At 45.3% G+C, this 26,931-nt stretch overlaps 1 protein-coding gene across 6 annotated transcripts in view; it reads right to left on the bottom strand.

The window, feature by feature from the left end:
- Positions 1–26,931, bottom strand: part of MYO1H (myosin IH) — a 137,875-nt gene that overhangs the window by 10,382 nt on the left and 100,562 nt on the right. For all 6 annotated transcript variants that reach the window (XM_077954911.1, XM_077954909.1, XM_077954912.1 and 3 more), the window contains 12 exons: positions 25,363–25,430; positions 24,922–25,027; positions 24,233–24,313; positions 23,025–23,116; positions 19,996–20,090; positions 15,280–15,326; positions 12,187–12,267; positions 10,993–11,098; positions 9,441–9,558; positions 4,569–4,682; positions 2,456–2,532; positions 1,014–1,082 (listed from right to left, as the gene is read on the bottom strand). In XM_077954911.1, coding sequence (XP_077811037.1) covers positions 1,014–1,082; positions 2,456–2,532; positions 4,569–4,682; positions 9,441–9,558; positions 10,993–11,098; positions 12,187–12,267; positions 15,280–15,326; positions 19,996–20,090; positions 23,025–23,116; positions 24,233–24,313; positions 24,922–25,027; positions 25,363–25,430 — 1,054 coding nt within the window. The remainder of the gene's footprint in view (positions 1–1,013; positions 1,083–2,455; positions 2,533–4,568; positions 4,683–9,440; positions 9,559–10,992; positions 11,099–12,186; positions 12,268–15,279; positions 15,327–19,995; positions 20,091–23,024; positions 23,117–24,232; positions 24,314–24,921; positions 25,028–25,362; positions 25,431–26,931) is intronic.

Raw genomic sequence — 26,931 nt, 5'->3', positions numbered from 1 at the left:
ATTATCTAAAACTACTTTCCTGCTACCATGGCAGAGTTGAGTAGCTGTGACAGAGATCATAAGACCCCCAAGTCTAAAATACTTCCTATAATGCTGACCTCTGCTACAGTGGAATACTATGTAGCTATGAGCAAATTAATAACTTAAATCTACACACATCTCCTGGTTGAATTTCAGAAACAATCTGGAGTGCCATAATGTCACCCAAAATACCAACAGTATAGTTTTAAGTTTAAAACATGCCAAATTATAAACAGATTATTAAGAGATACATCTGTAGATAGTGAAACTACTGAAGAAAAACAAGAGAATGATCAATGCAAAATTCAAGAGAGTGGTTACTCCCAAGAAATGTATGCGTATGGGTGGGAGTATTGTTTGAGAACATGACTGGGGAGGGACAAAAAAAAGGAAGGGCTTCAAGGGTACTTGTATGTTTGAAACCTTTTTCAAAAATTATTCTTTTGTTTTTTTTGAGACAGGGTCTCACTTTGTCACCCAGGCTGGAGTGCAGTGGTTCCATCGTGGCTCACTACAACCTCCGCCTCCTGGGCTCAAACAATCCTGCTGCATCAACCCTCCAAGTAGCTGGGACTACAGTTGTTAACCACCACGCCTAGCTAATTTTTGGGTTTTTTTGTTTGATTGTTTTTTGGCAGAGACAGTGTTTCACTATGTTGCCAAGGCTGGTCTCGAACCCTTGAGCTCAAGTAATCCACCTGCCTCAGCCTCCCAAAGTGCTAGGATTATAGGTATGAGCCACGGCGCCTGGCCCACAAAATTATTCTTTAAATGTACACATATTGTAGGTCCAATAAAACATGCCTGTGGAAAAAATACAGGCCACTATGTTATAATCTCCAATCAATAAGGAAAAATGAGAAGAGGTCCCAGAATTGGACCCCACACCAAGGTTTTAAGGATGAGCAGGGGGAGAGAACTCACAGATGTGCCCCCAGGTGCCAAGCAGATGAGAACGGGAGCAAACTCATGTGCTTCTTTCTAATTCTTACCTGCTTGTCTTTTTTTCACATATTCTCTCCTTCCTAGGCAGCTTTTGTATGTGGCTTGGATTCTTGCAACTTGAAATAAAACAGATGTTTTGGTGAAAGGGCTTTGCATTTGTGCATCTTTGTGGCTGTGACCTCCAGGGGTGTTTGGGGGATAACGGAAGGGGGCATCAAAGGCCTGTATGTAGTGATGTTTCAGGAAGCCATTTCAGCACTGCAGACCTGAGAGCTGGCTGGTTACATGACGCCTGGCTCCCAGATGCTGCCTGGGAACTGGAGTTTCCTTCCTGCCTTTCCTTTTCCCAGGGCAAGGAACAGACCTAGTGCTAGGAGCCCCCCAGTTCCATGCCAGGCATTGGGTTTCATTCTCATACCCCAGCCCACAAGGCAGGCATCATCAGCACAGTTTACAAATGGGCATGCAGGTTCAGACAGATGGTGAAGATGCTTGCTGGGCAACACAGCTAAGGAGGAGCACGAACCCAGGTCTGACCACAGAACACTCTCCCTCGGCTTCTCAATCCTGCATCCACTCCCTCCACACAGCAATCTAGGTCCTATCAGAGGCCAAGCTCATGAAGGGCCTTACAGAGCAGCCACGTCCTGTTCCCTGCGAGCCGGTTAGAGATGCTGGCTCAGGCCCTGCTGGCCTAACTGTGGCCCTTCAGCCACATCCCCAGCCATTGGTACCCACTGCTACGGAGGTCAGAAAATGAGACCACCAAGCCTTGAAGCCAGATACACCCACGTTCAAACCCCAGTTCGGCTGCTTACTCGCTGTGTAGCCTTCAACAAGTTACCAACATCTCCGTGCCTCAGTTTCCCTGCATAGAAAGTGAAGACAGTAACACCCATGTCACCTACCTCATGGGTCTGTTCTCAGAACAGAATGAGACCGTGGTATAAAGGACTTAGTGTTCACCTGGCGTATGGCAGGCCCTTAAATGACTCAAGAGTGCTTCTTGATAGACCGATTACATTTCAAAGGGGACGCTCCCTCCCCCAGCAGTTTTGATTTTTTACTTTTTGCATTTCCCCATCTAACTTTTCTCATTGACCATTCCCAACAAACCCCCAGGCTGCAGGCTTTGAAGCTACACTTTCCAACATCAGACACACAGACAAGTGACGTTTTGGAAACGTTCATTTAAAGGGGCTGGTCTCTCATGGTTTTATACCCTAGTAGTGAACAACAGGATCTGATCCAAACGAGAACTGAGACGGCAGAACAACGTTTATATATCTGCCTGCATCTGTGACTGACCTCCAAGCACTCATGAAAACAGAAATTCACAGGGATTTTATCATAATCCCATATCTCGTTCCTAGTTTCCAAAGTAAATGCTTCTAACATTATATCAAACACCCATGTTTAAGATGTATCCCCAAGCTCTACTTGTTCATTTCATATTCTATTGAAATCAGGACAGAAAAAGAAATCATACCTAGTTGATGTTTACAAAATTCCAAGGCATCTTCGGTAGCAAACAGAGTTCTGGGGAAACGAATGAATATTTTGGTTCTAAAAGTGAAAACAAATGTTTTTGTAATTAATTGGTCAGTTTACCATCTAGTGGGTTGAACGGTGCCCCCTTCAAAAATTCATGTCCACGCAGAACCTCAGAATATGATCTTATTTGGAAATAGGGTGTTTGCAGATGTGACTGACGTAAGGATAGAAATGAGATCATCCTGGAATAGGGTGGGCCCTAAATCCATTGAGAGTGTCCCTATACACACAGAAAGACACAGGGAGGAGCCCCTGTGAGCACAGAGGCAGAGATTGGAGGGACACAGCTACAGCTAAGCAACGCCAGGAGCCACCAGAGCTGGAAGAGGCTCCTGCAGGAACGTGGCCCTGCCAGCTCTTGATTTTTGGATTTCTGGCCTCCACAGCTAGGAGAGAACAGATTTGTTTTAAATCAGTCACTTTGTGATCATTTGTGACATAGTCCTAGGAAATGAATACACCATCCTGACCTGAAGTTGCTTCAAGTTATGTTCCTGGGCTTTAAAGAGTGACGACAAAGAATATGGGTGTTTTTTTGTTTTTTGTTTTGAAACAGAGTCTCAGTTTGTTGCCCAGGCTGGGGTGCAGTGGCGCAATCTCGGCTCACTGCAATCCCCATCTCCCAGGTTCAAGTGATTCTCATGCCTCAGACTCCTGAGTAGCTGGGATTGCAGGCACCAGCCACCATGCCTAGCCAGATAAAGAATGTGGATCTAAGCTTAAAAGAAGATCATGCCGGGGCGTGGTGACTCACGCCTGTAATCCCAGCACTTTGGGAGGCTGAGGCAGGCAGATCACCTGAGGTCAGGATTTTGAGACCAGACTGACCAACGTGGTGAAACCCCGTCTCTACTAAAAATACAAAAATTAGCTCGGCATGGTGGCGTGTACCTATAATCCCAGCTACTTGAGAGGCTGAGGCAGGAGAATCGCTTGACCCCCGGAGGCGGAGGTTACAGTGAGCCGAGATTGCGCCACTGCAGCCTGGGTGACAGAGCAAGACTCTGTCTCAAAAAAAAAAAAAAAAAAAAAAAGAAAGAAAGAAAGAAAGAAAGAAGATCACATTAGCCAGCAGAGAGGCTACAAATATTGACCTCACGTTGCCTGCCCCACCCTCGGCCTGGTGAGGGAAAGTTCCCTGGGCAGCCACTGGGGGCAGCAGTGGGTGGTGCCTGATGATCCCACTCTCCCTTGTCCCTGTTCCAATTTATGGAACAGGGGACAGACGGATCCCACCTCTGACCTCCATGCCCTGCCTCCCTCAGGATGTGCTGAGCCTTGCAGAATCCCCTTGGAGATCTGGATTGAATAAGTAAGTGATCCTTGGGACAGGCCCAGAATAGGAGCCCAAGGATGGAGAGAGGCTAAGGCGGCCCAGAGGACCATGTACAAGCGGGAGTTCGGAGTCGGCGGGGAAAGCCCACGAACAGGGTCACAGGCGGAGATCTCCGCAGCGGGGAAGCCCTGCCTCGGGGAATACATCTTCACGCTGGGGCACCTTTCCCTGCAACCACATTAACCCTGACCAAAATGACTAACAAGGCGGCCTCAGATCTTCCCGATTCATGTCCCTTGAGTTGTGCCTGAAAGCTTTCAATGCGTACGAAAGTTCTCTGCTCATGGACAACTAAGACTCCACAGTTAAGAGTTCTAGCACACCATTTCTGAGATGCTACAGATGATCTCACATTGTCTAGGTCCCAGCTCCTCTGGCAGGTCACGCGTACATGGAAACAGTGAAAGAATCCAGGCACACAGAGGTTAGGTGGCCCCTCTGGTTCCCTGTGTTTTGCCAGCAAGGAGGCCCATCTGCTGAGCCAGTTTAGTGTGGAGCGTTCCTTTATAACTTCACTGCCTCCCACCGGCAGCACTATAGCTCTTCTAAATAATTAAGAGCTGCATTTACATTGAGTAGATGAGGCATACATCTTGCAAATCTCCATACATCCCTAGGAATTGAGTCTCCAGGCTCTAGATGGATACGGATCAATGCACAAACCCTTTGATGTCAAGGGAAGAGACCATTTGGTGGTCTTCTGGTCACTTACTTGCCTAACTTGTATTCCTCAGGTTTGTAGCCCATGTAGTTGATCAGCCGTTCCACGCCCTCTGCTGGAGGCCCATGCCAGTGCGGCCAGGTGTCTGGGCATAAGGACTTGTACCTAGCAGGAGAGGAGACCGACATGGAGAAGCTGTGACTGTACCTTCCTCTAGCCCTCCCCCACATCCCCGGCCCCAGAAGCCTGCTGAGCGCTGCTGTGGCATGTCAGCCACTCACTGTATGTAGTAGTCCCATCACACGAACTTTCTCGAATTCAAAGATGGGTGCTTTGCAAGAAAGGAAGAAGAGAGAAACTGTTTCAATATAGTAGGGGGTTTGACCTGTCTTTGTAGAACAATGACATCATCAGATGCTCAACCCAGTGACTCAATTCCACTCCTAGGTATCTGTCCCAGAGAAATGAAAAGGTGTCTGAACATTCATACGTGAATGTTGATAGCAGCCACTGGGTGTAGCAGTGCATGGTGCTATGATTCATAATAGCCAAAAGGTGGAAACAACCCAGATGTCCATCAATAGAAAACTGAACAAACAAATGTCTCGCTCTGTCACCCAGGCTGGAGTGCAGTGGCACGATCTCCACTCACTGCAAGCTCCGCCTCCTGGGTGCACGCCATTCTCCTGCCTCAGCCTCCCAAGTAGCTGCAACTACAGGCGCCCGCCACCTCGGCCAGCTAATATTTTGTATATTTTAGTAGAGACAGGGTTTCACCGTGTTAGCCAGGATGGTCTCGATCTCCTGGCCTCGTGATCTGCCCACCTCGGCCTCCCAAAGTGCTGGGATTACAGGCATGAGCCACCGCGCCTGGCTTCATATGTTTATTTTAAAATCAGATTTTAAATTGTTAAAAAAAAATACATGTATATATTTTTTGGATACAGAGCTCACTCTGTCACCCAGACTGGAGTGTAGTGGTGTGATACCAGCTCACTGCAACCTCCACCTCCTGGGTTCAAGTGGTTCTCCTGCCTCAGCGTCCTGAGTAGCTGGGATTACAGGCGTGTGCCACCATGCCCAGCTAATTTTTGTATTTTTAGTGGAGACGGGGTTTCTCCATGTTGGCCAGGCTGGTTTCAAGCTCCTCACCTCAGGAGATCCACCTGCCTCGGCCTCCCAAAGTGCTGGGACCATAGGCATGAGTTACCATGTCCGGCAAAAAATATTTTTATTTTCCTGGAATTATACTTTATGAGCATGTTCTTTAAGGGTATCGAGTGTCCCATGTTCTTCCTCTGTTCAGCCAGCTACACAAAGGTGCAGGATGTGTGCTTCCTGAACTCCAGTGAAAGCTAGAGAAGATGGGGTCTCCACCACCCGCAGGGGACACAGCACAGTCTCAGGCCCTGCTTTCATCCATGCAGACCTTGCCCAATACCAGCACGCACTGCCAAAGTTAGACAGATAAGGAGGGGCTGGGGAGAAGCCCTAAATGCCTGTAGGTTGGAGGGACTAGTACCTTCTGTCCTCTTCAAATTTATGATATGGTTGCTCCCTGATCAAGGGAAGTGGTGCCAGGCAGGTGCACAGGGTTCGGCCATCTCCAGCTCAGTCCTGTGAACCTCCCCCTGCCTCTCTGTCCCCAGCCACTGACCAGCTGCTATGCTGGCCTCTCAGCTTGCCCTGGAGCCTGCTCCTACCTCCAGGCTTTCCTGCCTGGATTGATGTTCCCTGAATGCTATGGACTGATCGTCTGTGTCCCCACAAAATTCATATGATGAAGTCTAACCCCCAATGGGATGGTGTTAGGAGGCAGGGCCTCTAACAGGTGATTAGGTCACACGGGTGGAGCACTCATAAATGAGATTAGTGCCCTTATGAGCTCATCTGCCCCTTCCACTATGTGAAGACAGTGAGAAGGCACCATCTACAAACAAGGAAGCCAAAGCTGGCCCTCACCAGACACTGAGTCTACCAGCACCTTGATCTTGGACTTCCCAGCCTCCAGAACTGTGAGAAGTTTCTGTTGGTTAGAAGCCACCCAGTGTTTCATTATAGCAGCCCAAACAGACTAAGACACCAAATGTCCTCATGGCTCACTCCATCACTCAGAGAGTGACCCTCTTACCTAAGGAGGGAGGCTGGCCACTCTTTCCATTTACCTGGATTCACTTTTCTTCAAATAACATATCCCTGCCTGACCTTATATAGTCACCCCTCAGTATCTGTGGCGGATTGGTTCCAGGACCCCCATGGATACAAAATCCACGGATGTTCAAGTCCCTGACAAAAAATGGCATAGTGTTTGCATATAACCTGAGTACCTCCTCCTATACACTTTAAATCATCTCTAAATTAGTTATTATACCTAATACTATGTAAATGCTATGTAAATAGTTGTTATATGTATTGCTTTTTAATTTGTATTATTATTATTGTATTGTTATTTTCATTGTATTTTTATTTTTATTTTTATTTATTTTTATTTTTTATTTTTTTTTGAGACGGAGTCTCGCTCTGTCGCCCAGGCTGGAGTGCAGTGGCGCAATCTCGGCTCACTGCAAGCTCCGCCTCCCGGGTTCACGCCATTCTCCTGCCTCAGCCTCCCGAGTAGCTGGGACTACAGGCGCCCACAACCGCGCCCGGCTAATTTTTTGTATTTTTAGTAGAGACGGGGTTTCACTGTGGTCTCGATCTCCTGACCTTGTGATCCGCCCGCCTCGGCCTCCCAAAGTGCTGGGATTACAGGCGTGAGCCACCGCGCCCGGCCATTGTATTTTTAAAAGCATTTTCAATCCATAGTTAGTTGAATCCTTGGATGTGGAACCCATGGGTATGGAGGGCCAACTTTACATCTTTGTTATTGCTGGTCTCCCCCATAGAAAGTAAATTCCATGAGGATAGAGATGGGGTCTGTTCTGTTCTCTGCTGTCACCCCAGCTAGGACAGTGCTAGCTCAGATAGCTGCTCACCAGTTTTGTTTGTTTGTTTGTTTTGTCTTGATACAGAGTCTCATTCTATCACCCAGGCCGGAGTGCAGTGGCATGATTGCAGCTCACTGCAACCTCTGCCTCCTGGGTTCAAATGATTCTCATGCCTCAGCCTCCCGAGTAGCTGGAATTACAGGCACGCACCACCATGTCTGGCTAATTTTTGTATTTTTAGCAGACACAGGATTTCACCATGTTGGTCAGGCTGGTCTTGAACTCCTGACCTCAAGTGATCCGCCCACCTTGGCCTCCCAAAGTGCTGGGATTACAGGTGTGAGCGAACATGCCTGGCCTGCTCACTAGTTTTTATGAAAAGAATGAATGAGCCTCAGACAGCAGCAAAAATAGACAATCGATGTATGAAGTTCAAAAAAAACACAGGTAGATGGGAACATCAAGTTCGTATGTGTTTGGGGGGCGAGGTGGGCGGTGGCTGTTGCCCCTGCCATCTGCCGCAGAAGTCAAATTTGGGATGAGGATGAATGAATGATGAGTAGCTGATGGGCCAAAATGGTGGGCAAAGGAGGTACATCCAGGAAAAATAAAGGCAAAGAATCTCAAATGACTATACTCAAAATATTAGGTTGAGCCACATGAAATTGCTGATATTCAACCATTCTGACCCACCAAAGTGACCATTTATTATGCTTGAGAGTGTGTTGCTATTTTGGTAGCATAAATTCACACACAGCCCATCATTGAAGAAGTGTTGGTGGATAAGCAATTTGGGGGATGGTGAGAATAGGCGTAGAAATACTTCATTAAATCTTTACAAATTCCCTGAGCCCAGACAATTTAATCCTACAGATCAGGGAAATGACAGGTCACAGCTATAAGAGAATGAGGATTAGGACCTAAGTTTGTGTGGTTTGAAAACCCATGTCCCCACTGCTAACCTGCTGCTCTCAACAACCTGTTGGGCTAAGGCACTAAACTAGGCCCTACGGTCCCAAATGGACTTAGCTTCCCCTGCTAATTCAGAGGCCTGTGGGGCACTGCCCACGGCTGCCCCCTGGTGGCAGGTCTACACACTTGGCCTTGCCCTTGACGGTAAACAGGGATTAGTGAAATGAACAGAAGACATTAAACTGAGTTTTTGTGAGTTTGTTTTTTGTTTTGTTTTGTTTTGTTTGAGACAGGGTTCTCATTCTGTCACCCAGGCTGGAGTGCAGTGGTGTGATCTCAAGTTCACTGAAGCCTCAACCTCCCAGGCTCAGGTGATCCTCCCGCCTCAGCCTTCCAAGTAGCTGGGACTACAGGTGCGCACCACCACACCCAGCTAATTTTTTTTTCTTTTTTTGGTAGAGATTGGGTTTTGCCATGTTGCCCAGGCTGGTCTCGAACTCCTGGCCTCAAGCAATCCTCCCACCTCGGCCTCCCAAAATGCTGGGATTACAGGCATGAGCCACTGCACCCAGCCAGAGTTGGTTTTTATCTTTTTGTTTTGTTTTGTTTTGTTTTGAGACAGAGTCTCACTCTGCCGCCCAGGCTGGAGTGCAGTGGCACCATCTCGGCTCACTGCAAGCTCTGCCTCCTGGGTTCACGCCATTCTCTTGCCTCAGCCTCCCGAGTAGCTGGGACTACAGGTGCCCACCACCATGCCCAGCTAATTTTTTTTTTTTTTTTTGGTATTTTTAGTAGAGATGGGGTTTCACCGTGTTAGCCAGATGGTCTTGATCTCCTGACCTCGTGATCTGCCCGCCTCCGCCTCCCAAAGTGCTGGAAATAAAAGTGTGAGCAACCGTGCCTGGCCCAGAGTTGGGTTTTTATATTCTCCCAAATGTTAGTGTTTTTAGCTGTCATAACTACAGCAGTTAAGAACCAAACTGAGCCTTCCTAAGGGATGCCATTTTCTTTATCATTAAACCCCAGAGATTCTCACGTAGTAGGCACATGACTATTAGCTTCAGATCAATGAAGCACATTTTACCTTTGCAAGAAATGCTCGTATTTCCTCCGGTATGCAAAACCAGCCCGTCTCACCCGCAGGTGCTCCATCAGCCCCAGGTATTTGATCTGATGCCTTATGAGGAAGTCATCAAATTTGCCTTTGGAGAAATAGAAGAGAGAATGACAGGAAAGGACTCCATGGCTTCATTTCAACCAAGACAGATCACAGTCTGAAAGCTGAAGTTCAGTGGGCTGGGTCTGGCCCCAGACTTGTTTTGTGAGGCCTTAATTAATTAATTAATCAATTATATTTATTTATTTATTTATTTTTGAGACAGGGTTTCACTCTTGTTGCCCAGGCTGGAGTGCAGTGGCACAATCTCAGCTTACTGCAACCTCTGCCTCCTGGGTTTAAGTAATTCTTCTGCCTCAGCCTCCCAAGTTGTAGGGATTTCAGGTGCCCGCCAACCATGCCTGGCTAATTTTTGTAGTTTTAGTAGAGATGGGGTTTCACCATGTTGTCCAGGTTGGTCTCAAACTTTTGACCTTAGGTGATCCACCTGCCTCAGCCTCCCAAAATGCTGGGATTACAAGCATGAGCCACTGTGCCCAGCCCAATTGTGTTTTTTTAAATGGGGGAATTTTACAGGAAAAAATTAAATTTCTGGTTCCTTTGAAAAGTCCTGAGATCTGGCTATCCTGGGCCCAGAGTTCCACATGGCAATAGCTGGCAGGAGAGGAGTAGCGCTGCTGCCCCTTTAGACAGAATGTGCCTTCTCCAGTTTGCCACAGTCCCCTCTACTCCCTATTGCCTTACAACCTGTCTGCTTCACTCATTTGCTTTTCCTGCCTGGCCTCTGTGAGCCTCTGATGATTCATTATCGTTCATTATAATGGTTCCTAACGACTACATTATAGACCATGGCAAGAGCTTAGAAACTACCTGAGTCATGGATCATTTTGGAAGACTGTTCCCTGACTGGAAAAGACCAACGTTGACTCCCCTCACCTCTGACACCTGCCTGACTCAGCTTTGTTGCTCCTGAAAATGACCAAGCTCTGAGCAACGCTCACTCTGAACCACCAAAGGAATTCATTTACCTTCTATTATTATTTTTTGAGATGGGGTCTCACTCTGTCACCCATACTGGAGTGCAGTGGCACAATCATGGCTCACTGCAGCCTTGAACTCCTGGGCTTAATTGATCCTCCCACCTCAGCCTCCCGAGGAGATGGGACTACAGGCACGTGCCACTACACCCAGCTAGTTTTTGTATTTTTAGTAGAGACATGCCACCATGCCTGGCTAATTTTTGCATTTTTTGTAGAGACGGGGTTTTGCCATGTTGCCCAAGCTGGTCTCCAATTCCTGGGCTCAAGTAATCTGCCTGCCTCAACCTCCCAAAGTGTTGGGATTACAGGCATAAGCATGTAACACCTGGCCATCTTCTATTATTTAGAAAGGAAAATTATTCACATCCAGAGGACATCGGGTGAGCCTGTGGTGGTGTTTAGGATCTCAACCCACTGCCACCTCGCTTTGCCTTACGGACTCCTTTCCTGAGCCCAGTTCATAATGATTCACAACTCACTGGGTTCTTTCCTGTCATTGGGCTTGATGCAACGGATGTAGGAGGGCTCCTTAGAGATGAGGATTTCTAGAAGGCTGCTCAGACTGTTTTTAAACTGAGTCCCAACCTGCAGAGAGAGAGAGAGAGAGAATGAGCCAGGGAGATACTGCTGCTTCCAATGAATACAGAGAAGACTGGCCAGGGCTCAAGGTGTCAACCCTATAGAGCTGAACTATTGACAGATTGTCTTCCTAGTGGCCATTTGGCCCATTAAGAGGTGGGCTCAAAAAATTTTGGATGTCCTCACCTGAGAAGCCCAAGCTTGGTCTGGTCATGTGAAAGCTGGACAAGCATCTGTCTAGGATGCCTCACTTGCTCAGCAAAGACGTGGTGAGTGCCCAGCAGAAACCAGTGCTGCCCCAGGCCTGTCATTCTCTGCCACCCTCTGCCACCTTCCTTTGTGTTTCTTTGTTGACATGTGTCCTTCATGATGCTGGCATTATTATAACTTCTTTATTTGATGGTATTTTCCTATACCCTCTCCCACTAGATTGTAAGCCCATTGAGGGCAGGGACCTCATCTGGCTTGTTATTGCTAAACCCCTGTGCCTGGCACAGTGCCTGCCACATATACGTAGTAGGTGCTGCTCAGTGAATGTCTGCAAACGAACAAACTGGGACTAAACTTGGAACATGAATATCATGTTCCAAGCTAATGTATATAAGCCACGTTCCAAGTGATTTTTTAAGAGACAGGGTCTTGCTCTGTCACCTAATCTGGAGTGCATAATCATGGCTTATTGTAACTTCGGACTCCTGGGTTCAAGCGATCCTCCTGCCTCAGCCTCCCAAAGTAGCTGGGACTATAGATGCACACCACTGCACCTGGCTAATTGATTTTTTCTTTCTTTCTTTTATGTTTTTAATGCACCCAAGTTTTGTCTCACTGATTTTTATCTTGATTTTTTTGTAGAGACAGGGTCTCATTATGTTGCCCAGTCTGATCTTGAACTCCTGGCCTCAAGCGATCCTCCCACCTCGGCCTCCCAAAGTGCTGGGATTACAGGTGCATATATTTAGTAGAATCTGTTAGAGAGTAATATACTTCCAGAAAAGGGGAAGGTGGCTAAAAAGCATAGGTAGCTGTTGGTCATCTCACCCTCTGAGGAATTTTTGTTCCCTTTCCAATTTTGCATGGACATTTATCCCACTCACTGTTGGGGGCCTCCTCCGGTTTTCTAACTCAGCCCGCAGGAAGCATTCCCTCAGGATAACATTCTTGGACTTGCACAGCACCTGTAAGTGATGAGAAATGAGCACCACGTTCGCTGTTTCAGAAATCGCTACAGGGCCGTCAGGACGGCTGATAGAAGTGTGCACAAAGCAACAGAGCCATCTGCTTGTTGAATGCTTTCAGAGGTTCCTAATGTAAAGAAAGGGGAACAACACAGTCAAATATGGAAATCCTTGTTCACATTCTACATCCACTGCTTTGCCTACTTACTGAGGCTGTTTTTTCTCAGACATTGTCCTTGGTTCCGTGCAGCTGTTTCAGAATAAACTGGCCCTTTAAGAATGAGGCGTTCGATACCAGCCTGACCAACATGGAGAAACCCCATCTCTACTAAAAATACAAAATTAGCCAGGTGTGGTGGCACGTGCTTGTAATCCCAGCTACTCGGGAGGCTGAGGCGGGAGAATCACTTGAATCCAGGAAGTGGAGATTGCAGTGAGCTGAGATTGTGCCACTGCACTCCAGCCTGGGCAACAAGAGTTAGCAAAACTCCATCTCAGAAAAAAAAAAGATCCCAGGCCAGGAATGATGGGACTCAGGCTTATAATCCCAGTACTTGGGAAGGCCGAGACAGGAAGATGGCTTAAACCCAGGAGTTTGAGACCAGCCTGGGCAACATGACAAAACCTCATCTCTACCAAAAAAAAACACAAAAAACAGTTAGCTAGGCGTAATGGTGCACGCCTATGGTCCTAGTTACTCAGGAGGCTGAGGTGGGAGGATCACTTGAGCCCAAAAAGTCGAGGTTACAGTGAACTGTGATCATGCCACTGCACTCCAGCCTGACTGACAGACTGAGAACCTGTCTCAAAAAGAAAAAAATGGGCCAGGCGCGGTGGCTCAAGCCTGTAATCCCAGCACTTTGGGAGGCTGAGGCGGGCGGATCATGAGGTCAGGAGATCGAGACCATCCTGGCTAACACAGTGAAACCCCGTCTCTACTAAAAATACAAAAAAATTAGCCGGGCGTGGCAGCGGGCACCTGTAGTCCCAGCTACTCGGGAGGCTGAGGCAGGAGAATGGCGTGAACCCGGGAGGCGGAGTTTTCAGTGAGCTGAGATGGCGCCACTGTACTCCAGCCTGGGCGACAGAACAAGACTCCGTCTCAAAAAAAAAAAAAAAGAAAAGAAAAAAATGACCTCCAAGATAATGATGTTAAGTGAAAAAAGCAAGATGCAGAACTACACAGTGTGCTATTATTGTGCAAAGAGAAAGAAAAAGATAAAAGGAGATACACGTACACACATCCTGGCCCCCCGGTTTTTTTAATTGAATTTTTTGTTGTTGTTTAACCCATTGCAGTTCTAAACCTATGGTGATATGGAACAGAAACCTGCAAATAGTACAGAAACAAATTAGAAGTGTTCCCTCCTGAAGTCAAAAAGTTCAGGGAGCTTCAGCCCTGGTGGGTGAAGAGAGAGATTCAGAGAATTTTTTCCTGTGTGATGCCCTCTCTGTGGATTGGTTTGTGAAGCTAACGGCCATGACCCCAGAGGGGAAGCCATTAGAAGAACGCTGTCTCTCATTTGTCAACCAGACACTTCCACTCCCGTGTTCTCCTCTGCATGAGGCAGAGAGTAGCAGACCCACTTCGCCGATGGGGAAACCTGCCACGTGGTCCCCAGCAGGGAAGGGGCTGGGCTGGGACTCAGACCCAGAGAGCGACTGTCTGGTGAATCCAAAGTTAGGAGTTGCTCGTCTATCCTGAGTCCTAAAAGGTTGAGATAAGCAGTCCCACAAGTGGTAGAGAAAGTTCAGGAAGGCAGAAAAAACACTCCTGCGGTGACTATTCACTTGCTCACTCCGAAAATGTTACCTTTAGGGTTAAGCTTTTTTATAAACCAAGCTAATAAAAGCTAATGTTGTACAAAACAGTTAACTATTTTAATACAAAATAAGGCCCTTAAAAACTCAAGGTTTTAGGCATGGCATGGTGGCTCAAGCCTGCAATCCCAGCACTTTGGGAGTGAGGTGGGAGGATCACTTGAGGCCAGGAGTTCGAGACCAGCCTAGGCAACAGCAAGATCCTGTCTCTACAAACAAAAAAATCAGTTGGGTGTGGTGGTGTGTGTCTGAAGTCCCAGCTACCCAGACTGAGGCAGGAGGATCACTCGAGCCCCAGAGGTTGAGGCTGCAGTAGGCTATGATGGCGCCACTGCACTCCAGCCTGGGTGACAGAGCGAGACTGTCTCAAAAACAACAGCAGCAGCAGCAGCAGCAGCAGCAGCAGCAGCAGCAGCAGCAACACTTCTTAGATTGATGAGATACATGGAAAGGCAAAGAGATTGGGAATTCCATCGGCAGCCCTGGGGGTTAATACCATCCCCAGCCCCCACCTCATGATGTGACCTTGTGCAAGTTGTGACCTGTCTGGGTCTCAGCTTCCTCGTCCTCAGATCATGTCACCCCAGTATATTCTCATGACACCAGAATGAAATCTCTACTTCGCTGTGGACCTGCCCCTGCCAAGCTCTCAGCCCCCTGTCCTAACATTTCCCCTCGTCCAGACCATAGGACCTTTGCACACGCTGGGCCCTCTACCTGGAACACCTTCTGAACCTTCTATGGCCAAAATCATTCGCATTCAGGTTTTAGCTCAAAGTGACCTCCGAGGGGTGTTTTCTCTAATCACCTAAATTAAAAATGTTCCCTTCAATCACAGTTCCTTCTGTATTCTCTTTGTAGCACTTCTTACTGATGGATAACTTATTTGTGTATATATTTATTATCGATTCCCCAACTCCTGACTGTAAGCCCCATGGGAACAAGAACTCCATCTTGTTCACTAATGGCCTCCAGAGCTGGTACCCAGCGGGGCACCATACACATTTGAATGGCTTGTTGACAGAAGTGTCCACACAGATTATCTTAAATATCTGTTCTGGCCATGACATGCCAGAGTTCTAACACCATGCATGGAAAAGAAAAATCCAGAAGGCAAATTCTACCAAAATCACTATCGTGGGTAATATTTCAAAATCATCAGAAACACATACAGTTAAGTGTCAGACTTACTTCTTTCAGATGTCTGTAAAGAAGATCATTGTTTTTTTCCAAGAATCCTGTAAAGCATTGAATAAAAATTTTTTGAATCAATGACTCTGCCTAAAAATACAATTCCATCCCAACTCATTGCAAAGGGAAATTCTGAAAAATAATTTCTTAGGATTAGCTCATAATTTCTCAACATTAGCTCTATGGATATTTGGGGCTGGGTCGTTCTTTGTGATGGGGGCTGTCCCATATATTGTGGGGTGTTGAGGAGCATCCCTGGCCTCTATTCACACTAGATCCCAGTAACACTCTCCCCAGTTGTGACAACCAAATATATTTCTAGATTATATGGTTTGGGTCTGTGCCCTCGCTCAAATCTCAAGTCAAATTGCAATCCCCAATGTTGGAAGAGCGGCCTGGTTGGGGGTGATTGGATCGTGGGGGCAGATGTCCCCCTCGCTGTTCTCATGATAGTTTTCAGGAGATCTGGTCGTTTAAAAGTGTGTAGCACCTTCCCCTTCACTCTGATCCTCCTTCTCCAGGCATGTTAGACATGCTTGCTTCCCCTTCGCCTTCCACCAGGATTGTAAGTTTCCTGAGGCCTCCCCAGCCATGCTTCCTGCACAGCCTGAAGAACTTTGAGTCAATTAAACCTCTTTTCTTTATGAATTACCCAGTCTCAGGTAGTTCTTTATAGCAATGTGAGAATGTACTAATATGCTAGACATTGCCACATATCCCTGCGAGGGCGTGGGTGGGCGGATAACATGTCCCTCATTGAGAACCAGGTCCTCAGAACTGAACTCATGGCACAAATGCTATACTCAACCCTGTGTGCTGTCATATAAATATGCACAGTCTTTACACTAAGTATTGCACACTTGCCCTAGTCCAATAGCAAAGAAACACACGTACACTGAATATACAGAAACAGAGGGGACACTGAACCTCAAGGACAGCCAACTGGGACTCTGTAAATAGATGAGAAAATTCCCCATGACTGAGAAAAAACAAACTCAAGCACCATGGCTGGTGGTATCCAAGAGCATCTTCAGGCAAAGACAGACATGTCATTTCCAGGTTTAAAACTTGGCTTATCTGTCGACCTAAAACTTAATCAGTTAATAATTACATCAGAAAGCCAATGGCATTATAAAGGCAAAACCAGATTTATTTATTTATTTATTTTTTTGAAGTTGGGGGAGTAGCCAAGCATCGTGTCTCGTGCTTGTAATCCCAGCACTTTGGAAAGCTGAGGTGGGAGGATCGCTTGAGCCTAGGAGTTTGAGACTAGCCTGGGCAACATAGTGAGTTTGAGACTAGCCTGTCTCTACACCAATTTTTTAAAAAACTTAGCTGCATGTGGTGGTGCATGCCTGTAGTCCCAGCTACTTGGGGAGCTGAGGTAGGAGGATCGCCTGAGCCCAGGAAGTCAAGACTGCAGTAAGCCATGATTGCGCACTGTACTCCAGTCTAGGCAACAGAGTGAAACCCTGTTTCCAGAAAAATGATTAAATAAAAATTTTAAAAAGGCATGCATCAAAAGTGTTTAAGAAAAAAAATGGTGGCATAGAAGCAAGCTGGCTTCACTCCCCCGACAGAAAACCAAAATGAAATAATATAGCATGAGATTATCACCAGAAATATCCCAGAACTCAACTATGAGGATGACATAATTCCTGGTGCTACAAAGAAGTAGACAATCTGAGAGCAGATGGTAAGAGAATCAGATTTCCATATCCATGATGCCCCCCATCTGCCTGGCACCAACCACATGGAAAACTCCCCACCACCACACAGTTTCTACATGGAAAAACGTGAGATCAAGGGAGAGTGAGTGAATGTGTGTGTGTGTAGCCTCACATTCATAGGTATATGCAGAAAACGTTTCTGTTTTCCTGGAAGTAGTTACAAGAAACTGTTTATTCTTGTGGTTCCCCCTGAAGGAGAGACTGAGAGTAAAAGGCATTTGAGTTTTCCTTTTGTTCTCTTCTGTGCTGTCAGCAGTTTACAGCTCTATATGTGTATTATCTTTATTCTTTAAACAAAAATCAAGGGATTATCTGCACAAAGAGACTCATCCTATTTAAAAATGTTTTCTTTTTGTCACTTTGCATTCAAAGAAAAAACCCTAATACCTGTACATGTTATTACTTTTTAAAAGATTCTTAGAAATATACTCTTATTTAAAAGTAAAAATAATGTTGGGTGTGGTGGCTCATGCCTGTAATCCCAGCACTTCGGGAGGCCGAGGCAGGTAGATCACCTGAGGTCAGGAGTTTGAGACCAGTCTGGCCAACATGGCAAAACACTGTCTCTACTAAAAATACAAAAATTAGTTGGGCGTGGTGGCAGACATCTATAATCCCAGTTACTCGGGAGGCTGAGGCAGAAGAATGGCTTGAACCCCGGGAGGCAGAGGTTGCAGTGAGCCAAGATCACGCCACTGCACTTTAGCCTGGGTAACAGAGCAAGACCTTATCTCAAAAAAAAAGAAAAAAAAAAAAAGCAAAACTAATTTCAAACCAAAAGTAAAAGTGACAAAAGAAAATGAAGAAGAGTTAGACTTCATCAAAACTAAAAACTTCTATGTTTCAAAGGACACCATCACAAAAATGAAAAGACAACTCATAGAATTGGAGAAAATATTTGCAAATTGTATATCTGATCAGGATCTAGAATCTAGGATATATAAAAAAATTCTTTTATATATCAATGTAAAACAACCTAATGTCAAACATGGGCAAAAGATCTGCGTAGACATTTCTCCAAGGAAGATAAACAGCCAATGAGCATGTGAAAAGATGTTTAATATCATAGGTCATTAGAGAAATGCAAATCAAAAGCACAATGAAATACCACTTCACACCCACTAATATGGTTAGAAGAACATCACATTATAGGCCGGGCATGGTGGCTCACGCCTGTAATCCTAGCACTTTGGGAGGCCAAGGCGGGTGGATCATGAGGTCAGGAGATGGAGACCATCCTGGCTAACATGGTGAAGCCCCGTCTCTACTAAAAATACAAAAAATTAGCCGGGCGTGGTGGTGGGTGCCTGTAGTCCCAGCTACTTGGGAGGCTGAGGCAGGAGAATGGCATGAACCCAGGAGGCGGAGCTTGCAGTGAGCAGAGATGGCGCCACTGCACTCCAGCTCGGGCAACAGAGCAGAACATCACACATGGAACATAACAGATATATAGAATGATATAACACAAGCATGGGTGAGGCTGTGGAGACATTGGAAGCCCTCATATGCTGCTGGTGGAAATGTAAAATGGCGCAACTACTTCAGAAAATGACCTGGCAGTTCCTCAAAAGGTTAAGCATACAGTTAACATATATATTTTTTATTTTGAGACGAAGTCTTGCTCTGTCACCCAGGCTGGAATACAGAGGCACGATCTCGGCTCACTGCAACCTCTGCCTCCCAGGTTCAAGCCATTCTCCTGCCTCAGCCTCCCAAGTAGCTGGGACTACAGGTGTCCACCACCACGCCCGGCTAATTTTTGTATTTTCAGTAGAGACGGGGCTTCACCAGGCTGGTCTCAAACTCCTGACCTCAGGTGATTCGCCCCCCACTTGGCCTCCCAAAGTGCTGGGATTACAGGCATGAGCCACTGCACCCGGCTAAGTTACCATATCTAATCTAATAATTCCATTCCTAGGTATATACGTAAGAAAAATGAAAACTTATGCCCATACTAAAACTCATACCAGCATATTCATGGTAGCCTTATTTATAATAGTTAGAAGGTATAAACAACCCAAGTGCCTACCATGAGTCATTGATGAATGCATGAACAAAATGTGGCATATCCACATCATGGGATATTATTTGACAATAAAAGGAATGAAAGCATGGATGAACCCTGAAAAAATTATGTTAAGTGAAAGAAACCAGACACGAAAGGCCACACGTTGCATGATTCCAGTTATAAAAAAAAGTAAAAAAAAAAAAAAGTCAAATCTATAACCTGGGATTATAGGCATGAACCAGAGCGCCCCAAATCTATAGAGAGGGAAGGTGGATCAGCTGGTTGCCTTGAGCTGTAGGGGTGGGGCTAGAGGGAAACAGAGAGTGCCTGCTAATGGCTACAGGATTTCTTTTGAGAGTGATACAGTGTTCTAAAATGAATGGTGGTGGCCAGGCATGGTGGTTCATACCTGTAATCCCAGCACTTTGGGAGGCTAAGGTGGGTAGATCACCTGAGGTCAGGAGTTCCAGACCAGGCTGGCCAACATGGCAAAAACAAACAAACAAAAAAATTAGCTGGGCGTGGTGGTGGGCGCCTGTAACCCCAGTTACTTGGGAGGCTGAGGCAGGAGAATGGCTTGAACCTGGGAGGCACAGGTTGCAGTGGGCCGAGACTGCGCCACTGCACTCTAGCCTGGGCAACAGAGCAAGACTCTCTCTCAAAATAAAAATAAAAATAAAATAAAACAAAATGAATGGTGGTAATGTTTTCACAACTCTGAATATATTAATACTAAAATCTACTGAATTGTACATTTTAAAATGGGGTAAATGGATGATATGTGAATCGCATCTCAATAAAGTGGTTATTTACAAAAATAATAAATACAATTAGAAAGACTTTTTCGAGTGGCTTGAATGCAAGGTTAGGGAATGTTTGGGATGACCGTGCACCATTTCCTCTGTGGACTCGGAGTTTATTGTAAGACACCAGGCTGGGCACACACATGGCTGTCACCTGTACCCCACAACCACTTACCCTTAGTGCAGTATGTGACCTCTCCTGCATAGTGGAGGAGGCGGAACTCCATCCAGCCAATCCTCTTTCGGCCCTTTGGACCAGCCAGCTTACGGCTACGAGACAGAAACAGACATGAGTTGAACTTTCTTTTTTTTTTTTTTTGAGATGGAGTCTTGCTCTGTTGCCCAAGCTGGAGTGCAGTGGCACGATCTTGGCTCACTGCAACCTCCACCCCCCTGGGTTTAAGTGATTCTCCTGCCTCAGCCTCTGGAGAAGCTGGGATTACAGGCATGCGCCACCACACTCGGCTAACTTTTGTATTTTTAGTAGAGATGGGGTTTCACCATGTTGGTCAGGCTGGTCTCGAACTCCTGACCTCGTGATCCGCCTGCCTCAGCTTCCCAAAGTGCTGGGATTACAGGCGTGAGCCATCACACCTGGCCTATGAGTTGAACTTTCTACTTCACTGACACAAAATGGCACCAATATCTGAAGCAAAGAGTAAGAGAGAGATGCCTTCAACCAGTTAGGTCCACATTGAAAGCCACCACACAGGGAGGCTCACAGGAAGTCTTGTTACTTATTTTCTGGCTATAGACCAAGATTTCTTTAAAATTAGATCCTTTGGCCACGCGTGGTAGCTCACACCTATAATCCTAGCACTTTGGGAGGCTGAGGCAGGAGGATCGTTTAAGGGCAGGAGTTTGAGATTAGTCTGGGGCAATACAGCAAGACCCTATCTTAAAAAAAAATACAAAAAATTGGCTGGGAGTGGTAGCATGTGCCTTGTAGTCCCAGCTACTCGGGAGGCTGAGGTGGGAGGATTGCTTGAGCCCAGGAATTTGAGGCTGCAGTGAGCTATACTTACACCACTAGACACCAGCCTGTGCAACAGAGTGAGACCTTATCTCAAAAAATTAAAAAACAAAATTAGATCCTTTCTTCCCATAAATGCTGAGAAATAAAAGTATAGAACTGAGCCACAGAAACACATGTATTTGTATAATGAATTCACTTCTGTTTTTCTAGGTGATGTAACTATGAACAATTTTATATCTTACATTTTTATGATGTTGAAAGACTAAAATGCTCATAAAGCATCAGTTTTCAGTTTCTACAGATTCTTGATTTTTTTTTTTTTTGGAGATGGAGTCTCGCTCTGTCTCCCAGGCGGGAGTGCAGTGGTGTGATCTTGGCTCACTGCAACCTCTGCCTCCTGAGTTCAAACGATTCTCCTGCCTCTGCCTCCCGAGTAGCTGGGATTACAGGTGTGAGCCACCATTCCTGGCTAATTTTTTGGATTTTTAGTGGAGATGGTTTTTCACCATATTGGGCAGGCTGGTCTTGAACTCCTGACCTCAGATGATCCACCCGCCTCAGCCTCCCAAAGTGCTGGGATTACAGGCATGAGCCACCGTGCCTGGCCAGATTCTTGATTTTTTTAAAATGACTTTTATTTGAAATTGTCACATATATTGACAGCACACATACATTCTAAGTGTACAGCTCAATGAATTTTTGAAAACAATATGCCTGTATAACCAGCACCCAGATTAAGAAGAAGAGTATTCATTACCAGTCCTTGAGAACCCCCACATTGAGCCCTTTCCAGTTGCAACCAGACATGTAACAGCATAAGTGAATTTTTACCCAGTTGTATGCGTTGCATTGCATTGGAATTATATAGTATGTAGTCTTTTTTTTTCCTTTGAGACGGAGTCTTGCTCTGTTGCCCAGGCTGGAATGCAATGGCGTAATCTCGGCTCACTGCAACCTCCGCTTCCCAGATTCAAGCGATTCTCCTGCCTCAGCCTCCCAAGTAGCTGGAACTACAGGTGCATGCCACTATGCCCAACTAAGTTTTGTATTTTTAGTAGAGACGGGGTTTCACCATGTTGGTCAGGCTGGTCTTGAACTCTTGACCTCAGGTGATCTGCCTGCCTCAGCCTCCCAAAGTACTAGGATTTTAGGCATGAACCAGAGCGCCCGGCCATAGTATGTACTCTTTTGTGTCTGACTTCTATCACATTTGTGTAACTTACATCATTGCATGCAGTTACAGATTATTCATTGCACAGTGATACACTATTCCATTTGTGAATGTACCCCAATTTATTTTTCCATTCTTGATTCACTATACAATTTCATGTGCTTATCCTTTGCAATTTCATTTACTTACCCTTCCAGTATTCTACAACAGGTCTGAGAAAGCCATCACCATTTACTAAGTCTTTACCATGGCCAGAAATTGCACCCAGGCAATTTATGGCATCATTTACAAAACTGGATGGTAGGTATATTAATAACCCCATCTTGTAGCAGGGGAAACACAAACGCAGGAGCATTCATCTGGTCTTGGGGCCAGGTACGGTAGCTCACTTCTGTAATCCCAGCACTTTGGGAGACTGAAGTGGGCAGGTCACTTGAGGTCAGGAGTTCGAGACCAGCCTGGCTAACATGGTGAAACCTCATCTCTACTAGCACACGTCTGTAGTCCTAGCTACTTGCAAGGCTGAGGCAGAAGAATCGCGTGAACCTGGGAGGTGAAGGTTGCAGTGAGCCAAGATCGCCCTACTACACTCAGTCTGGGCAACAGAGCAAGACTCTGTCTCTAATAATAATAATGACAATAATAATAACAACAATAAAAAACCCTGTCTCTACAAAAAATATAAAAATTAGCCAGGCATGGAGGTGTATGTTTGTCGTCCCGGCTTCTTGGGAGGCTGAGGTTGGAGGATCACTTGAGCCTGGGAGGCTGAGGCTGCAGTGAGTCGTGATCATGCCACTGCACTCCAGCCTAGGTGACAGACTAAGACCATGTCTCAAAACAAAACAAAACAAAACAAAACAAACAAACAAACAAAAACTTGTAATTCACTTAATTTCTACTAACAAAGGGCTGGCACATCTATGAGTGGTATATCATAAAGATATTTTTATGTATGAAGTAGTTGTTCTCTTGAAGAACATTATCCAAATACTAAAAAAAAATGGAGATACAATGATCTTCCCCCATGCAAAATCTGGTCAAATAGAGTATGTACGTTTCGAAGTGTGCATGTTTGCCCACTTTCTCTTCCAATTTCTCCAGGAAACTCAAGTCTGTAGCAGGACCAGGCCGAATGCATTCTTCATCCTTCAAAAGAAAAAGAGAAGCCTCAATCCACAGCACCACACTCCATCAATGCCAAGTTTAAGTGCTTTCACCAGCTGGAGCAGAAAGTACTGGACTAAAAGACTGTCATTTCATATAAGTGCAGGTGAACATTCTGGGGGAAGAAAGGGGCTTATCCACGTGTTTGGCTTCTAAGATTTGAGAAGGGGACCATGGAACCAGAGGGCCTGAATATCCCATGAAAAGGCAACTCTCCCACCATCTGACTCAAAGTCTTCCCAAAGATACTCCACAGCTACTACGACCAGCTTAGTGCCAACCTCATCTTCTCTAAACCAGTCATCGCTGACCACGATTACCATGTGTACAGACTCTTGTTGTAGAAGAAAAGCCCTCATGGAAAGAAAGTATAAAACCAGTTGAGTCGAAGCTTTCATATTTCTTCAGTTCATCTTTCTATTTCCTATTTTTCATCCTCAAGAATGATACCATTTAGTTGGCATCTTAAAAATTACAGGTGTGGTTGAGTGAAGCGGTTCACATCTATAATCCCGGCATTTTGACAGGCCAAGGTGGGAGGCTGACTTGAGCCCAGGAGTTTGAGACCAGCCTAGGCCGCATGGTGAAACCCTTTCTCTACAAAAAATTTAAAATTTAGCCAGGTGTGGTGGTATACCTCTGCAGTTCCAGCTACTCAGGAGGCTGATGTGGGAGGATTGCTTGAGCCCAGGAGTTAGAGACCACCCTGGCTCAACCTTTTTTTCTGAGATGGAGTCTCGCTCTGTCGCCCAGGCTGGAGTACAGTGGTGTGATCTCGGCTCACTGCAACCTCTGCTTCCCGGGTTCAAGCAATTCTCCTGTTTCAGCCTCCCAAGTAGCTGGGACTACAGGTGTACGCCACCATGCCCGACTAATTTTTGTATTTTTAGTAGAGACGGTTTCACCATATTAGTCAGGCTGCTCTCTAACTCCTAACCTCAGGTGATCCACCTGCCTCGGCCTCCCAAAGTGTTGCGATTACAGGCGTGAGCCACCGCACCCGGCCTGGCTCAACCCTTTTTAAGCCTGGGAAAAAGTTCTTCCAAGAGTTGTAAATGCCGGGTGAATAGGCTCTAATGCAACATTAATTTTTCTCACCAGAATGGATATGATTCCTTTATGTCTCTCTTCTACCAAATCACAGATGATCTTGTTGTTGAAATATTTAATTGGCTCCCACTAAAATGACAAAGAGAAATTAATTCTTCAAGAAATATTTAGATGAACGTAAAAGTTGGTTTTAAATTGGTTTTCTAAGACATCTTTTTTCAAAATCTAATTTTTATATTCAACCTTAAACAAATTATATTTTCTGAATATCAAAATAATTTCTCAGGAAATAAGCAGAGAAGGGCTAAAAATTAATCCTCAGTACTAATTAGGAAAATCTCCAATGAAATAATATTTCAATTAAATGTCTTCAGTGGTTGGGCACAGTGGCTCACACCTGTAATCCCAGTACTTTGGGAGGTCGAGGCAGGAAGATCACTTGAGTCCAGGAGTTCGAGACCAGCCTGGGCAACATAGAGAGACCCTGTCTCTACAAAAAATAAAATAATTAGCCAGGCATGGTGGCATGTGCCTGTGGTCCCAGCTACTTAGAAGGCTGAGGCAGGAGGATCACTTGAGCCCAGGAGGTGGAGGTTGCAACAAGCCATGATTGTGCCACTGTACTCCAGCCTGGGTGACAGAGTAAGACCTTGTCTTAAAAATAATAATAATAATAATTTAAAAAATCTTTAGCTAGATTAAGAAACCAGATGAGGAGAAAACATCAAAATGTTTACCTCTATGCCTTCCATTTCATATTCTGCCTGTTCTGCTTTTAGAGTCCTCTCAATTAACAGTTGCTGGAGTTTCTCATTGCAGTAATTTATACAGAACTGTTCAAAACTAAAGATACAAAAGATTTAAATAACTAAAGTTACATAAAGAGAACAATTTTTTAAAAATTATATTCTTTTTAGGGATGCTTTTTAATAAAGAAAAAACAAAGTCCTTATTAATAAAATAATTTACTAAATAAATCAGAAGAGTCAAGTGAGAATATATTTGCATTTTTATGGTTAGTTGACATCTAGGATGGTCTGTAAATTAGAAACTATGTAAATCTAGAGATTTTCTGGGGACAGGAAAATCAATCTAGTAACATTAGCGAATGATTTAAATCTCGACTGAAACCTTAAAAAAGGGCAAAAGACAGGTAGGGAGGTAATGACAAAACGTACCCATTCTTGTCAAAGACTTCAAACCCGTAGATGTCCAGTAATCCAATTACAGTTTTCCTGGTGAAATCCTGGTCAAAATAATACACTCCATTCATACTTAAGTCTTTTCCTTTGTGCTACTCAAAACTCTGTTGCTGCTCCCCCAAACTGGGGCTTGGCGCTAAAGCTCATGTCTCCTCTTTCTCCAACAATACAGAACCTTTGGGTGGAAGTAATTTCCCTAGCCTGCTGCTCCTGCCTGCTCAGATCCCACTGCGGCTTCCATAGCCATCACCTGTGGAGTGAGACCTTCCCCTTCTGATTCACTTCTTTGCTTCAGCTCTCCTCAGCCTCCCAAGCCCATGTACAATCCAAAAAAAAAAAAAAAAAAGAAGAAGACGACGACGACGACAACAACGATGAAGAAAAATAGAGAAAAGGACCTAGATAGATAAGAAGATGCCTATCCAAGTAAGAGGAGTAAGTACCCTCAGGCCACGGTGAATATTCAAAGATAATGTATTTATTTCAGGCTGGGTGTGGTGGCTCACGCCTGCAATCCCAGCACTTTGGGAGGCTGAGGCAGGGGGATCACTTGTGGCCAGGAGTTTGAGACCAGTCTGGCCAACATGGTGAAATTCCATCTCTACTAAAAAATTACAAAAATTAGCCGGGCATGGTGGTGTGCACCTGTAATCCCAGCTACTCAGGAGGTTGAGGCACAAGAATCACTTGCACCCCAGATGTGGAGGTTGCAGTGAGCCAAGATTGTGCCACTGCACTCCGGCCTGGACGACGAAGTGGGACTCTGTCTCAAAAAAAAAAAAAAAAAAAAAAAAAAGATAATGTCTGTATTTAGTTTTAAAGGGACACAATTAAATACTCTGTATGAATGCCCTAAGTCGCTTCTTCCAAAATCATCTTTTGTGTCCTACCTCCATGAATTTTGTCACATCCACATATCCCCTCCCCATCCATTTATCATTTCCTTAATTTTTAGCGTGGATTAAATCCCTTTTATATTTAATTCCACTTGAAAAGGAAATGTGACTGAAGTGTGAGTTTGAAGAGCTATATTTTTTCTCAAATATGTTAAAATACGCTTCTGTTGAAATTTTTAAATGTCAGGTGAATATATTGCTGTTGAAATGTGAAGATTTGCGGTGGTTCATGCCTGCAATCCGAGCACTTTGGAAGGCAGCAGTGGGAAGATGGCTTGAGCATGGGTGTTTGAAACCAGCCTGGACAACACACCAAGACCTCATCTATACGAAAAACATTTTAAAACTTATCCGGGCATGGTGGCATGCAACTGTAGTTCCAGCTATTTGGGAGGCTGAGGCAGGAGGATTGCTTGAGCCCAGGAGCTGGAGGTTGCAATTGCACCACTGCACTCCAGCCTGAGTGACAGAGCAAGATCTTGTCTCTAAAAATAAAAATAAAAAATAAAAACTTTTTTTTTTTTTTTTTTTCTGGAGACGGAGTCTCGCTCTGTCGCCCAGGCTGGAGTGCAGTGGCCGGATCTCGGCTCACTGCAAGCTCTGTCTCCCGGGTTCACGCCATTCTCCTGCCTCAGCCTCCCGAGTAGCT

This window comes from Macaca mulatta, chromosome 11, assembly GCF_049350105.2.
Source record: "Macaca mulatta isolate MMU2019108-1 chromosome 11, T2T-MMU8v2.0, whole genome shotgun sequence".
NCBI lineage: Eukaryota > Metazoa > Chordata > Mammalia > Primates > Cercopithecidae > Macaca > Macaca mulatta.
This window is presented reverse-complemented; position numbering and strand designations above follow the sequence as displayed.